This window comes from Callithrix jacchus, chromosome 12 (genome assembly GCF_049354715.1).
Source record: "Callithrix jacchus isolate 240 chromosome 12, calJac240_pri, whole genome shotgun sequence".
In the NCBI taxonomy this organism is placed as follows: domain Eukaryota; kingdom Metazoa; phylum Chordata; class Mammalia; order Primates; family Cebidae; genus Callithrix; species Callithrix jacchus.
The window spans coordinates 64,358,853-64,373,765 of record NC_133513.1 but is presented as its reverse complement, the minus strand read 5'-3'; the positions used below and the strand labels follow the sequence as shown (position 1 = coordinate 64,373,765).

General features: G+C 35.1%; 1 protein-coding gene across 5 annotated transcripts in view; it reads right to left on the bottom strand.

Moving 5' to 3' along the window:
• CTNNA3 (catenin alpha 3) overlaps positions 1-14,913 on the bottom strand; it is a 1,887,341-nt gene that overhangs the window by 168,290 nt on the left and 1,704,138 nt on the right. For all 5 annotated transcript variants that reach the window (XM_078345825.1, XM_035266221.3, XM_078345826.1 and 2 more), the window contains one exon: positions 11,525-11,706. In XM_078345825.1, the coding sequence (XP_078201951.1) occupies positions 11,525-11,706 (182 nt within the window). The remainder of the gene's footprint in view (positions 1-11,524; positions 11,707-14,913) is intronic.

Genomic DNA, 14,913 nt, shown 5'->3' with positions numbered 1-14,913 from the left:
TGGCTATATCAAGTTTTATGTAAGTAACTTTTCACACTGCTGATACAGTACTTTCCATTAATTTATTATGTTTGAATTAGTCTATACCAGACTTTCTCTAAAGCCCATCTAATTATGAGTTTCCAACTGTGGCCAGACCCACATGGATGGAGTCTTTGCTAGCAGTGCCACCCAAAAATGCCTACCCTCTTCTCACTTATCATTTCCATTATGCCCCTACCATGATCATAATCCTTCAATTGTTACCTATCTCCTATTTCATAAAAAGAAAAACTTTATTTTCTAAAGCCTTTTATAACCTATCACTTTGTGCATACCCATCTTAACTTCTTCTTTTTTTCGTATTTTTTTTTTCTTAGAGTCTCTAAATGGATGTGACTCATTCCTACTTGCTGGCCTCCACTCTCATGAACTATCATACATACATCATCGCCTTCCGTGACTCAATTCCACACCTCATTCAAAATCGAATACAAACTTGACTTGTTCATACTTTTTCTTTTGTGCTTGTTCTCTAAGAAAACTCTCTTCCAAAATCCAAATGTTCAAAACAGTTTGAACATTTAACAGATTAGCTCCACATATCACAATCATTGTTACCTTTGATGTGTCCATTTGTTTCTCCCTTGGGGAAAGAACTGACTGGGTCTTGTCCTTTGTTTAGCACAGGGTAAAGACTTGTTGTTCAATGGATAGGCACCCAAATTTTGAAGTTGAACCAGTCTTCATTCAAAACCAACTTCACTTGTGTGTCCTTGAGCAATTTACCTGACCTCTATTTCTTCAATAATAAAATGGAGAGTTTAATAATCAGTCAAACTGTCCAGAGGATAAAAACAAGAAAATGGATTTTTCTCAAGATATAATACACAGTAAGTACTCATCAAAGTTTAGATATTATTATGCCTTTTTTGAATAAAATATTTTAGGGGTGGGGTGCATTTTACTGACTACAGGGTGACTAAATAATATTCCAATAAAATGAGAAAACAGAGCATTTTGTGGCACTTCAGAAGATAAAAAGAATGTTCTATTTTTTTCTTTTATTATTTTTTAAGCTATATAGCTATCTAAAATCTATATGCAGGACTTCAAGTGTACTGCTACTAAGAAATGGAGGACTACTAGCTGGCAAATACTGCACTGCCAGCTGTGACCCTCACTCTCACAGGTCCCACTACAAACAAGCGAAAATACTGGCAATGAAAGAAATGTGACAAAGGTGGAACCGAGGAATAGCCTACATATAAAACTGCGGAGTTTAACCCTCAGAAAAACGTTACGGTGTCTGAGAAGAAACTCTTGAAACAGAATTGGGAGTAAAAAAGGAAGTAAAGAACAGATTCCATTCATTTTAAAACAACTGGAGATTTATCACCGTTTATAGGAACTGAAATTTAGCTGACTCTGGATTCAGTTCAAGCACAAGAGATGATCAGAATCTAACATTTAATTTTACTACCCTACCTTTATTGCAGTTCGAACACACCATATTTCTGCTCTGTGGATGCCTTTGCCAGTGATGCCTACAGATTGAGAAAATGTTGGGCTGTTTAGCTTTTGTAAAACATAAAATGTGTCTATTTTCAATGAGTTGCCACTCTATGGAGTTAGGAATCCTCTTCTAATATCCCAGCTACAGGTTAGGATGACCTCAAAGCCACTGATTTATCAGAATCCTTTTACAAATTGCTTCAGAGTATACCAACAATAAGATATTAATTCCTTTAGGAGGGAGAACACATACAGAGCAGGAAAAACTGCGACAAGGTCTGTACCCTCACTATCTGTCAGATGACATTCTCATATTTTTCCACTTTGGCTCTACTTCCCTATGTCAGTTCCATTCTTTCCCAATGTGGACCCAGTCATTTCAATATATCCTTTCTAGGAGTTTGAAATCTGCTCCTTTCCAGCCAATCACTTGATATATACATATACAGATAGATAAATAGATCTCTATATAGATTTATATATCCAGTTATATATCTATATATCTATCTATATATATATATATATATCATACACACACACACACACACACACACACACACACACTCCTAGTCGATTACATTTTATGTATCTGGATTTGCTTCTCTGTCAAAGCTGTCACTCCACGTTTGTCTTCAGAAGGCTTCTCCTATTCCACAGATGGCATCACCCCACAAATAGAAGTCATTAGGTATTTCCTTCTGAAATTTCTTTCATTTTTACTTTTACACATTCCTTTATTCTTCTAGAGATTTCTTCCTCTTTCCCATGGTTCCCAGATCAAAAGATTCCTATATGCCACTATGTTAAACGACAGATTTTAAAATCATTTTATTTTTTAAAAACTAGTACTCTTGCTAAATCTACATAATAGAAATACTAATATATTTGGTATGATTTATCATATTATTGCATTTTTATATTTACCCTAAATTTTCATTTCCCTTTTATTATCATTTTCTAACTTATCTTTTATAAATTAATTTTATCTACTGATATGGAAAGTTTATTCTATTTAATTCTATTTTCATTATTGTAAAGATCCCTTGGAAATTAAAAATGCATATAATACATACAATTTTCTACATAGCAAAGTATAATGTTAATACTTTAAACTTCTTCCTGAATATAAGAATGGTAGGCCACTTAACTCTGATCTTCAACCATTACACTTCTCCTATGCAGTGTGGTCACTTCAAATAGTCTTTTGTTGTTGCTGTAATTAATTGTATTAGTCCATTTTCACATTGCTATAAAGAATTGGCCAAGACTGGGTAATTTATAAATGGAAGAGGTTTAATAGACTCACAGTCAACATGGCTTGGGAAGCCTCAGGAAACTTACAATCATGGCAGCAGGCAAAGGAGAAGCAAAGCACCTTCTTTACAAGGCAGCAGGAAGCAAAAGTATCAAGTGAAGATGAAAGAGCCCCTTATGAAACCATCAGATCTCCTGAGAACTCACCCTCTACCATGAGAACAGCATGGGGGAATCTGATCCCAGGATTCAATTACCTCCACCTGGTCTGTCCCTTGACATGTGGAGATTATCGGGATCATAATTCAAGATGAGATTTGGGTGGGGACACAAAGCCTAACCGTATTATTGATGTTGTTTTATCAAGGCTTATTTGAATGTACCAACACATTTGCTAATTTGTTTGGTCACATTTCTTTCTTGCACCTTATTTTTTCTTTCAAGGTGGCATTTCTGATTATGAAATTTTAAATTTATCAGTTTAATGGGTCATACACCTAGGATCTCTATTTCTTAAAGATGGCCTTTATTTGGATAAGACCCCCAGGGAAAAGCATTCACCTTTGATGCTCCATCAAGCTGGTCTATGAAAATATCTCTGGTTTCCCTTTTAAAGCATGGCTATAAGCTTTTCCAAGAGCCTTAGTCCCAGCTCTCCTGACTACGTGTCTCTTCTAAATGCTATATGGGCATAAAAATTAAAATCTTGTCTTCAACATTTAGGATCTATATATGGGCTAACAAATAAGCAAGCAAAGAGAGTGACTTTCAAGAATTTAAGCTTTACTCTTCTAGAGATTTCTTCCTCTTTCTCTGTTTTTTGTTCAAGTTTTTTTATTTGTTTATTCCTAGTTCCTTCTGAATTAAAGTAGTATTTTAAAAATCTAATTAATTCACTACTACATGTTAAATATATGCTAAGCATATATACACATGCTGTTATAAATTCTGGGTATAAAAAATAAAAGACAAATTTCATACTTTCGTACAACTTATTCTCAGTTATGGATATAGAGGCAGGACATATGTGAACAAATGAATTCATTAAACCAAGAAGTGATAACTGCTAAAAGCAAAGTAATACAGAGTGATAATGAAAATGATACAGAGACTAGTTAAAGGAAGTCTTTACACTGGGTAGCCAAAAAAAAAAGCTAATTTGATTCTCAGCTCCTTCATTCAAGAGCCATGTAAACTTATGTAGATTTATATGTTTTTTTGGTTATTTCTTTCCCTTGTCACTAACTCTTTATCTCATTTTTGGCTATAGCCTTTTATTCCCCTTTTACAATTTCATTCTGTTCTTCCCCATTTCCTCTTTTCCTTCAGCCTAAAATATATTCAAACATCCAGAAGTCTCAAAAATCTCATCATGATCATTTATCTCCTTTAAGTTACTATGTTGAACCTCTCTATTTTTTGATCTGCTATTCTCTTGTCTATCTTTTTAAATAAGGCTTTTTTTCCCATTCACCATTTAGTAAAGCGAAAGTCAAAAACAAATTGACTAAACCTACTAATTGCCAAACTAGTATCTTTTAAATCATTATCTTCAAGAGGACCATTAGCTACTCACTGGAATTCTCTGACCAGCATCCTACTTTGTATGTTAGTTTTCTTATTATGACTTGAATGCTCTTTCTTTATCAGATTCAATTTTCTCTGCCCACTTCTTCAAAACTTCTTTTCCTCACGGCTTTGCGCTTCATTGTTTTCCCTTTCAGTTCTAAAAATATACCCAGTCAAATCATTTATACTACTTTATGGTGAGAAAGGTTAAGAGTCTTCTCCATTGCTACTTACCAAGTTGATATTATAATATAGCTATCAGTTCGGGTTTCTTTCCATGCTATGTTGTTTTTCATATAAATGTATTGATACTTGAAATCATGTGCTAATCTAATTCAGCTTTTTACTGGACACAATTTTCTTCATGTGTGTTTTCTATCTAGGTTAATCATGTCAATGCATGATAATGAAAATGTTATTAATATTTACTTTCAGAATCAACCTATAGAATAAGATGAATGACAGAATTGCTTGAACCCGGGAGGTGGAGGTTGCAATGAGCCAAGATCCATGCCACTGCACTCCAGCCTGGGTGACAGAGTGAGACTCCATCTCAAAAAGAAGAAAATCAATATTACTATGGTTTTTTGTTTTTTTTTTTTTTGAGATGGAGTCTTGCTCTTGTTACCCAGGCTGGAGTGCAATGGCGTGATTTCGGCTCACCGCAACCTCCGCCTCCAGGGTTCAAGTAATTCTCCTGCCTCAGCCTCCCGAGCAGCTGGGAATACAGGCATGCGCCACCATGCCCAGCTAAGTTTTGTATTTTTAGTAGAGATGGGGTTTCACCATGTTGACCAGGATGGTCTCGATCTCTTGACCTTGTGATTCACCCATCTTGGCCTCCCAAAGTGCTGGGATTATAGGCGTTAGCCACCGCGCTGGGTGCTATTTTAAAAATTTTAAAAAGATATAATGGAATTAAGTTGGGTTGTAAATGGGATATAGAATGGGGGGCAGTAAGAGGCAGAAGAAAGTATAAGGGTAGGTGTTTTCTCATCATACATGGTGGGAAGTTGAGTTATAATGAAATACATAAAACAAGAAAGAAATTCTCAATAAAACAGCATTGTCAAAGACTATAAACAATAAAAATATAAACATATCAAACTATCAAAACTTGGAAAGGAGGGGAGAAAAGATTAAAAAGTCATGTGACCTAAATCCTCATTTGAAGAATATGTCAATAAATTATATTTTTAAAAAGCATATTGTTTAGAGAAATAAAGGTAATAAGAAATGAAACAAAGTTAAAATCAGCTGCCTTCTTGCTGAAGAGATGATTATTCCTTTTCATAAATTCTTATTATTCGATTGGTTTCACCTTGCTATCTCTCTCTCTCTCTCTCACACATATGTGTATATGTGTATATATACTATGTAGAATATATCTTTTATAAGTTTAATTTTTATATATGAGAAAAAATATATGTATGTGTATGTCTATTTAGTATAAATTGTTCTGAGTCATATTTTCTTGATATGTCATAAAGATCTTTCAATATAGACATTAATGCTAACTCTTATATACATGGAAAATCTTCCTGATTTTTATTTAAAAATATTAGCTGTTTTATTATTCTTAAACTTATTCTTCAAAGGCTCTAAATGTATGTTTGCTGTATCTTCTTTCCTTTTCCACCACTGTAATCTTTTCTCCTCTTACTTTTTCTTACTTCTTTATGTTCATCTCAGACTCACTCTCTTGGTTAATGTTTTGCTTTTCTTCTATAGCCCTCACAAAATTTTTGTTTGCATCTATTTGCTGTCTGATACTTTATAATTTATTTGTAGTTTTTGACATTAAAAAAAAATTTTGTTTCCCCTAAGTTTTATCCACTCATTGCATTCCTCACACTCTCTTCTGGTTTTAGTTCATTTCTCTTAATATTTTTTATTGTACTTTGGGTTCTGGGGTACATGCACAGATCATGCAGGATTGTTGCATAGGTACATAGGCAAGGTGGTTTGCTGCCTCCATCCCCCTGACAGTATCTGGCATTTCCCCCCATGTTATCCCTCCCCAACCTCCCCACCCTCCACTGTCCCTCCCCATTGTCCCTCCCCAGTATGTGATACTCCCAAAATAGACCACTAGCAAGATTAATAAAAAAGAAAAGAGAGAAGAATCAAATAGATGCAATAAAAAAAGATAAAGGAGATACCACCACTGATTCCACAGAAATACAAACTACCATCAGAGATTACTACAAACAACTCTATGCACTTAAACCAGTAAACCTGGAAGAAATGGATAAATTCCTGGACACTTGCACACTCCCAAGACTAAACCAGGAAGAAGGTGAAACCCTGAATAGACCAATAACAAGGGCTAAAGTTGAGGTAGCAATTAATAGCCTACCAACCAGAAAAAGTCCAGGACCAGATGGGTTCACAGCTGAATTCTTCATTTTTAAAAATTTTCTCAGTCTAAACTAAAAAAATTTATCTTGCATTATATATCTTTTTGAAATTTACTTCACTTTTAAGTGTTGTGTTACAGTTTTATTTTTCTGTATTTAATTTTTTTTAATGGTTTTATCTACTGAATTGTTTTGATTCTCACTTTGTATACCTTCTTACAATAGCTTTATATGCAGTTAGTCTGAATTTTCCTCTTCCCAGGCAGGGTTCCTAGTTAAAGAGCTTCCATCATTACCCAGAAGTACTCTCTCCTTAACAGATGAGATTTTGGTGATGACAGTGGGAAGGGGGAAGGTTGCCATATATTACATTTCTCTTTCATTTTTCTAGGATTCTTATTATTTCCTATTTATACCCCTTGTTCCGATTACTAGCATACCTCCAATGTCACCTGTTCTGTATTTCCTGTTCCCCCAAAACTGAAGATTCTCTAAAATTCCCAATTAAAATCCCATTTAATTTTAATCTGTTTCCCTGTAGTTAGTGTGGCAAACTGTCAAGTTCTTTTTTTTTTTAATTAATACTTTAAGTTTTGGGGTACATGTGCAGCTCTTGCAGGATTGTTACATAGGTATACACATGCCATGGTGGTTTTCTGCCTCGATTTCTCTTAACGTTATCCCTTCCCAATCTCCTCACCCCCTGCTAACCCTCCCTTAATCCCCCACCCCACAAAAGACCCCAGTGTATGATGTTCCCCTCCCTGTGTCCATGTGTTCTCATTGTTCAACAACCACTTGTCAGCAAACTGACACAAGAACAGAAAACCAAACACCATATGTTCTTACACATAAGTGGGTGTTGAACAATGCAAACTGTCAAGTTCTAGGCCTGTGTTCAGTATTTTAGCACTTAATGGTGGGTATTCTCATTTTGGCCCAATTTTCGCTTTGTTTATAACCTTTTCCCATGTCTCTTATTCATGAGATGTTTTAAACATCTCAATCCCTGCTCTCCAGACCTATAGGTTTATGGTGATGACAGAGTTTCATCAGAAACTTTGTTGGAATTTTGTGTATATTTCTCTAGTTAAAGCTAATTAGGAATTTACACTATTTTTTGTATCTCAGGAATGTTGCAATCTGGCATGATGTAAGGCCTTTTTTTTTTTTTTTTTTGGTCTTAATTTTGGAGCAGGTTGTCTGGAGTGATTTAAATTTAGTCTACTGCCATTTTCCTAGAGCCAATCTAAAACCAAACTACATACTTTTTAAATGATTATATATTTATCAAAGAACAGCAACAAATTATAGAAGGTTAAAAACTGTAAATTATTCACAATCCAACTACTAAAACAGAATCATAATTTATTGTTATTATTATTACTATTGAGATGGAGTTTCACTCTTGTTGCCCAGGCTAGAGTACAATGGCACCATATTGGCTCATAGCAACTTCTACCTCCTGGGTTCAAGTGAGTCTCCTGCTTCAGCATCCCGAGTAGCTGGGATGCTCTTGGTCAGGCTGTTCTCGAACACCCAATTACAGGTGTGAGCCACCACACCAGGCTCATAGTCATTATTTAATACTATGAAGGTGCCATTTTGTTTCCTTTATACAGGCATATTCATGTCTATGTTATGTATGTTTGTATGATATATGCATGTGATTGTGTGGAGAAAGAGAGAAACAGAGACAGAGAGAAAGAGAGAGGCAGAGACAAATACAGATTTCTCAGAATCTTTGCCTGCAGAAGTTGAGCGATGGGTCAAAACTGAATTATTCTCTGTATGAAGAGGAATAAGAAGACATTAGAAGCTGTGAGCTAGAATTGGAAAAATGGCAAGAGTTAAGAAGGAAAAATAGAAATAGACATTTGAGGAGGTATTTTTATGAAATTCCATGTACAATACACAATAAACTTAATTTTCTCACTTTCCAATGAAATCTGCCCTGTACATAATCTTTGGAAAGCAGATTTATTTCAAAAGAATAAAAAGTAGAACTGAATTCTATTGTAAAAAGTTTGGTATAAAACAAAACAAAGAAGAAATATGCATAGGAGAATATCCATATATTATAATCGATTATACAATTTAGACTACTTTTACACTCTTTTAAAAACTCGACTTTGTTTTGTATCAGCTCTTTTTTCATATGGCAGTAACCATATGTTTAATCATCCCAAATATTCTATTATTTTAAATAATTCTATAGTTCTTCTGTTGGGGCTCAGAAAAGAAAATACCCCAAAATGAAGGCCTTAGCAGCAGCCTGAGAAGCAAAAGATATTCTCTCATTTTCTCCTGTTCTCCTATGGCTCATTCCCATTGTCCCCTGGGGCTAGTCATAAATATTAAAATCCGTCTTCTTCAAGGGGGGGTCACAGAAGCCAGAAGCCCTTCTCCCCAAAGCTAGCCATAAAACATAAAAAATATTAATCTAAAACGATCTCCATCTCTTTGTGTAACAGTCATACAATAATTTTCTGACCTATCTTGTTTGACTGTAGGTCATGAGACCCCATTCCACCTGGGTCTTGCCCTATATCCGGAAGGTAGAAATACATGTTCAGAGAAGCCAAGAAAAATCTAGAGAGACAGGCCTTGCTGGGTACCCCACTCAGTCTATTAACATAATATTATACCTTATTTGTCTGATCATATATATATTTTTTTTAGCCTGAGACAGAGTCTTGCTCTGTCACCCAGGCTGGAGTGCAGTGGCATGATCTCAGCTCACTGCAACCTCCACCTCCTGGGTTCAAGCACTTCTTCTGCCTTAGCCTCCTGAGTAGCTGGGATTACAGGTGACTGCCACCACACCTGGATGATTTTTGTATTTTTAGTAGAGACTGGGTTTCATCATGTTGGCCAGGCTGATCTCGAACTCCTGACTTCTTGATCTACCAGTCTCGGCCTCTCAAAGTGCTGGGATTACAGGCATGAGCCACTACGCGCAGCCTGCCCTATCATATTTCCACATAACTGTCCATACTTTGTTGAACTTAAACAATTTCTCCTGTGTCTTTGGGTCTTCATTCTGAAACCTACCATGTATACATAATAAGTAAATTTATATGTTTTTTCACCTATTAATCTGCCTCTTGTGAGTTGATTTTTCAGCAAACTTTCAAAGACCAAAGGTTTCCTTTGGCCCCTATAATCCTTATTCAAAAAAGTTTATCACCTTATACTATTTCCTTTGGATAGGTTCCCTGAAGTACAGATATGGATACAGATGATGCACATATGAGAAGTTTACAAAGATTTTTAGTTTATACATATTCCCACATTACTATAAGGCTTATGCCATTTAGGTTATCACCACCATAATCTGTATTGAGCCTATTTTAAAAGTTTTGGTCAATTTGATAGATTTAAATACATCTTATTTTAAGTATTTTAAATACTTTCAAATATTTATTGGTCATAACTCTTATGAGGAGAAAATTTCTGGTTAATAATATGTTCATATTCTTGTCCATTCTTCCATTACAATATTATTTTTTTATTATGTCTGCAAATATTCTTTATCTATAAATGGAATCACATTTTTGTTTACCCAGCTATCCATTTACATTTCAATATTTCTTAGGACTTTCTATTGATGTGCATTTTTTGAAGTTCAATTTAACAATCCTTTCTTTGTAAGTTATTTTGTATGTAATTTTCATGAACTCTTTCTCAATTTTAATATCATGAAAAGATTTGTGTACATTTCTCCATTAATTATGATTTTAAAGATAACAGTTACTTCATTACTCCATCTGAAAGTTATTTTGGGGTATAAATGAATATACCACTGGTACATGGTGCCATATAAATGAGTACTATATGATTATATAAATGAATGGTTTCCTAAGTACACTAGGTCTGTTTCAGTGTATCTTTCTGTTCTGTGGCTTTTATAACTACACCATGACTAAATTATTTTAGTTGTTATAGTTTTTATACTTTATTAACTAGTAGCACAGCGACTATATATTTTACTGCTTTTTGACTAGCTCTATGAAATGATATTTTAAAATAATACAAACATTTTTATTACTTCTGGAATATGGCCACATGTACATTTTGTCATAGCTATCATTAAGTGATTGTAATTGTAAATATATCTAGTTCTGATCTCAGAAGCAAAAGATACCACTATCCTGATTATACTATAAATCACTATAACTAAAATTATGTAGCAATGAAAGTCAGCCATTCAGATAGTTCCAATACCAGGTAATAACTTGGTTTACCAAATTCTCTGTAGAAGTCATGAGCTAATATGATACACAGAGCAAATGGCTGGGGAAGGTGAAGGTGAGAAAGTGTAAGTGATGTCTAAACAATTCCACAGATGTTGATGAGAAACTTTGCCATATTTATTTATTGATTGAACCTCTAGAATTGTAAAGCTACAACTTTCTTTTTTTGAGACAGAAGCTCACTCTGTCATCAGGCTGGAGTACAGCAGCACGATCTGGGCTCACTGCAACCTCCACCTCTCAGGTTCAAGTGATTCTCCTGCCTCAGCCACCCAAGTAGCTGAGATTACAGACGTGAGCCAATACACCCAGCTAATTTTTGTATTTTTAGTGGAGATGGGGTTTCACCATGTTGGCCAGGATGGTCTTGAGCATTTGACTTCATGATCCGCCCACCCCAGCCTCCCAAAGTGCTGGGATTATAGGTGTGAGCTACTGTGCCCGGCCACACCTGCAACCTTCTAATGCTATATTTGCTTTTCCCTTACCACTTGATTTTGGCCCTTGACACTCAAGAGAAACTTGAAGTTTCACTAATAACTAATATTTTTAGCCATTATGAGTATTACACATCATTTTCCATATAATTACCTGGTGAAGTCTGTCATCTCCATCATGATCATACACATGTTCTTGGCCAGAACAATGATGTCATTGCTTGTATCATCCCATATCTCAATCTCAGCATCCAGCTTACTCTTGACTTTCTTGAAATCAGCAACTTGCTCAGCAATCTTTTCCTTTTCTGCCTCAGGCAGCTGAGTCATTTTAGCCTAAAACATGTGATAATTAGAATTAAAATCATTCTACTATGTCAAAAGCATTTTAGGAATAAGTAGACATTATAGGATATTCACAAAACTTAATCATTCAAAATCAGAGACACAATATTGTTAAAATCATTCAATCAAAACTTTCCAGGCTTAATTTTTCATATAAAAATCTATTAAATTATAATAATGTGCTCTAGAATTATATTGTTGCATTTGAGATTAAGACTGTAGAACCTGGTGTCCAACATACTTACATACATTTTATAATATAAATACGGGACTTTGCAAATTTCTAGTGCATTTCAAATTTTAAACAAGCTCAAATTTAGTGTAATACATCACCTTTGTTAGAAAAGTGCATATAAAAAGGTGGATGTATAACATAATTTAACTTGAAATGAGACTATGTCTACCTATATGTGTGTGAGTAATTACAGAATGAATTAGTCATGCCTTAACTTTAACATAATAAAGAAAATAAACAATGATGCTTTTGGTTTGAAATTTTCTTTAAATGTCTTAGCATAATGCTTGACACATAGTGAATGTTCCATAAATAGTGGCTATTTCTTTTTCAATAATCAAAATATATTTATATATGTCTAATATATATTTTTCTATTTTATTTGCATTTTTTTCTATGAAGAATCAAATTAAGCTACATGAGACTACGTTTTTAACTGATACAAGCGCTACTTCTTCGCATCTGAAAGTAGTCTGTAGTTTCTTCTCTCAGGAAATGTGTCCTATGTGAGGTTGTAAGAGAAGAGCAACTTTTACTACTGCTGGCATATGGTAAAGCACGTAAATGAAGACACAGCTCACTACTTCTGAAATGAAAAGTAATATGCAAGCACGTTATGTAAATTGTAAGCCACCAACCCATTAAACTAGCTCAAAAATAGAAATGAGTTTTCTCTATCTTGACTACCAGTCATTATCATTCTCTCTATTCTCATAAAAAGTGTTAAAACATTCAAATAACAATAGCTAAAATAGGTTCAACTGGGGCTTCTCTTACATTCTGTATCTATTCTCTTTACATTCTGTATTCGTGATGCTAGATCTAATAAATATTGCTGAATATACACTGGTATTATGGAAAATTATTTACTGTTCTCTTAATAAAGTTAAAGCTATTTAAGAGCTGAACTGGCTAAGTGTATTCCAAGTTCTGTTACTTGGAATGCCACCGATTTCCAATATGACCTTGAGGAAGTTACTTAACCCTCCTGTCTAAGTTTCCCTAGACACAACATGACAGTAATTGCAACTGCTATCCACCTGCCATGCAGGGAACAGAGTTGATTGTTGGATAAGATTGAGACTGACCCTATTGCGGACAGGGAGCTCATTGGTGCACTTCATCTCCTTAATAACATCTCAACTCAAATGATGAATTACAACAACAGACATTTACCTCTGACAAGATAAGGACCAAAAGGTGGGCAAGAGTTTGCAAAATTAAGAGATCTAGAGAATTCTAGTCCTTTTTCACAGGGGAAACAACAGCAGCAACAAAACATTAAGTTACTAACATCTTTACAGAAGGTTTTAAGTGCATCTATGATTTATTATATGTCATCAATCAATTTCAACCACCCTGAAAATTCCAAAACAAGACTTAAGAGAATATTTGATGTTTAGAAAGTCTAGGTGAAAAATTCTTTATTGAATTATTTTGTGCAGGTTAAACAAAGAAACTGAGGTACAAAGCTTAAAAAAAATTAGGTAAACAGAGTCTCTGATGTATATCGCCAGGTGGCTATATGTCTAGGCTTCTGCTTAGATCTATAGAGCAGAATTCTGATATAAATAACTGTCAAAGGCCTTTTGAATTACTGCCATATGAATAAGATTATATTGTGTATCTATTGATCTTAGAATATGTTACCAAACACAAGAAAAATAGCTAACACACATGATGGACACTCTTCTAGAAACCACAAACGTATTTAAACTTCAATCTTCATAGCAGCTCTATGAGGAATTATTATTATCCCAATTTTATAAGTGAGGAAATTGAGTCTTTCTGAAATGTTAAGTGATTAATCAAGATGACAGTGTCAGTCAATGGTAGAATCAGGATGTAAATCAGAAAATATAGCTCTAGAGTTTTTGTTCTATGGCCAAGTCAACAAACATGAATGATATTGCCCACAATATACCAATATACCCAGTTTCTCCATGATGATATCTCTCTATCACTTTGACCTCTGAGTGCAATTGTTCTCCAAAGAATAGTCACATTGTTGAGAATCTACGTTTCCTCACCTTTTTTTTTTTTGAGATGGAGTTTTGCTCTTGTTGCCCAGGGTGGAGTGCAATGGCACCATCTCAGCTTATCGCAACCTCCCCCTCCCAAGTTCAAGTGATTCTCCTGCCTCAGCCAACTGAGTAGGTGGGATTACAGGCATATACCACCATGCCCAGCTAATTTTTTTTTTTTGAGATGGAGTTTCACTCTTGTTACCCAGGCTGAAGTGCAATGGTGTGATCTCTCCTCACCGCAATCTCCACCTCCCGGGTTCAGGCAATTCTTCTGCCTCAGCCTCCTGAGTAGCTGGGATTACAGGCACGTGCCACCATGCCCAGCTAATTTTTTTGTATTTTTAGTAGAGACAGGGTTTCACCATGTTGATCAGGATGGTCTCGATCTGTTGACCTCGTGATCCACCCGCCTCGGCCTCCCAAAGTGCTGGGATTACAGGCTTAAGCCACCGCGCCCGGCCAATTTTTTTTTTTTTTTTTAGTAGACACCGTTTTCTCTGTGTTTGTCAGGCTGGTCCTGAAATTCCCACCTCAGGTGATCCACCTGCCTCGGCCTCCCAAAATGCTGGGATTACAGGTGTGAGCCAGCACATCCAGCCTGTTTCCTCGTCTTTAAACTATATACCATGATCTTTCCTTGACAGGCTGTTTTGGACATCAAATGACACATAACACTTTTTAAGTTATGTAATGTTAACTGTCAATCATTACTTACACAAATAGACTCAGATCTTTACTCTCTGCAGTGAATATCAGAACTCTATAATATTATCCTCTATTTTTCAAGGAAAAGCTGAGCTATCCAATGAGCTTTTTAGGCATTTTAATGCATAGATTTCATTTACTATTTTAACTCTAAAAGAGAGGTCAGCAGAATTTTTCTGTAAATAAGATAGTGATATATGCTTTGCAATTCATACCATATCACTCTGTTAC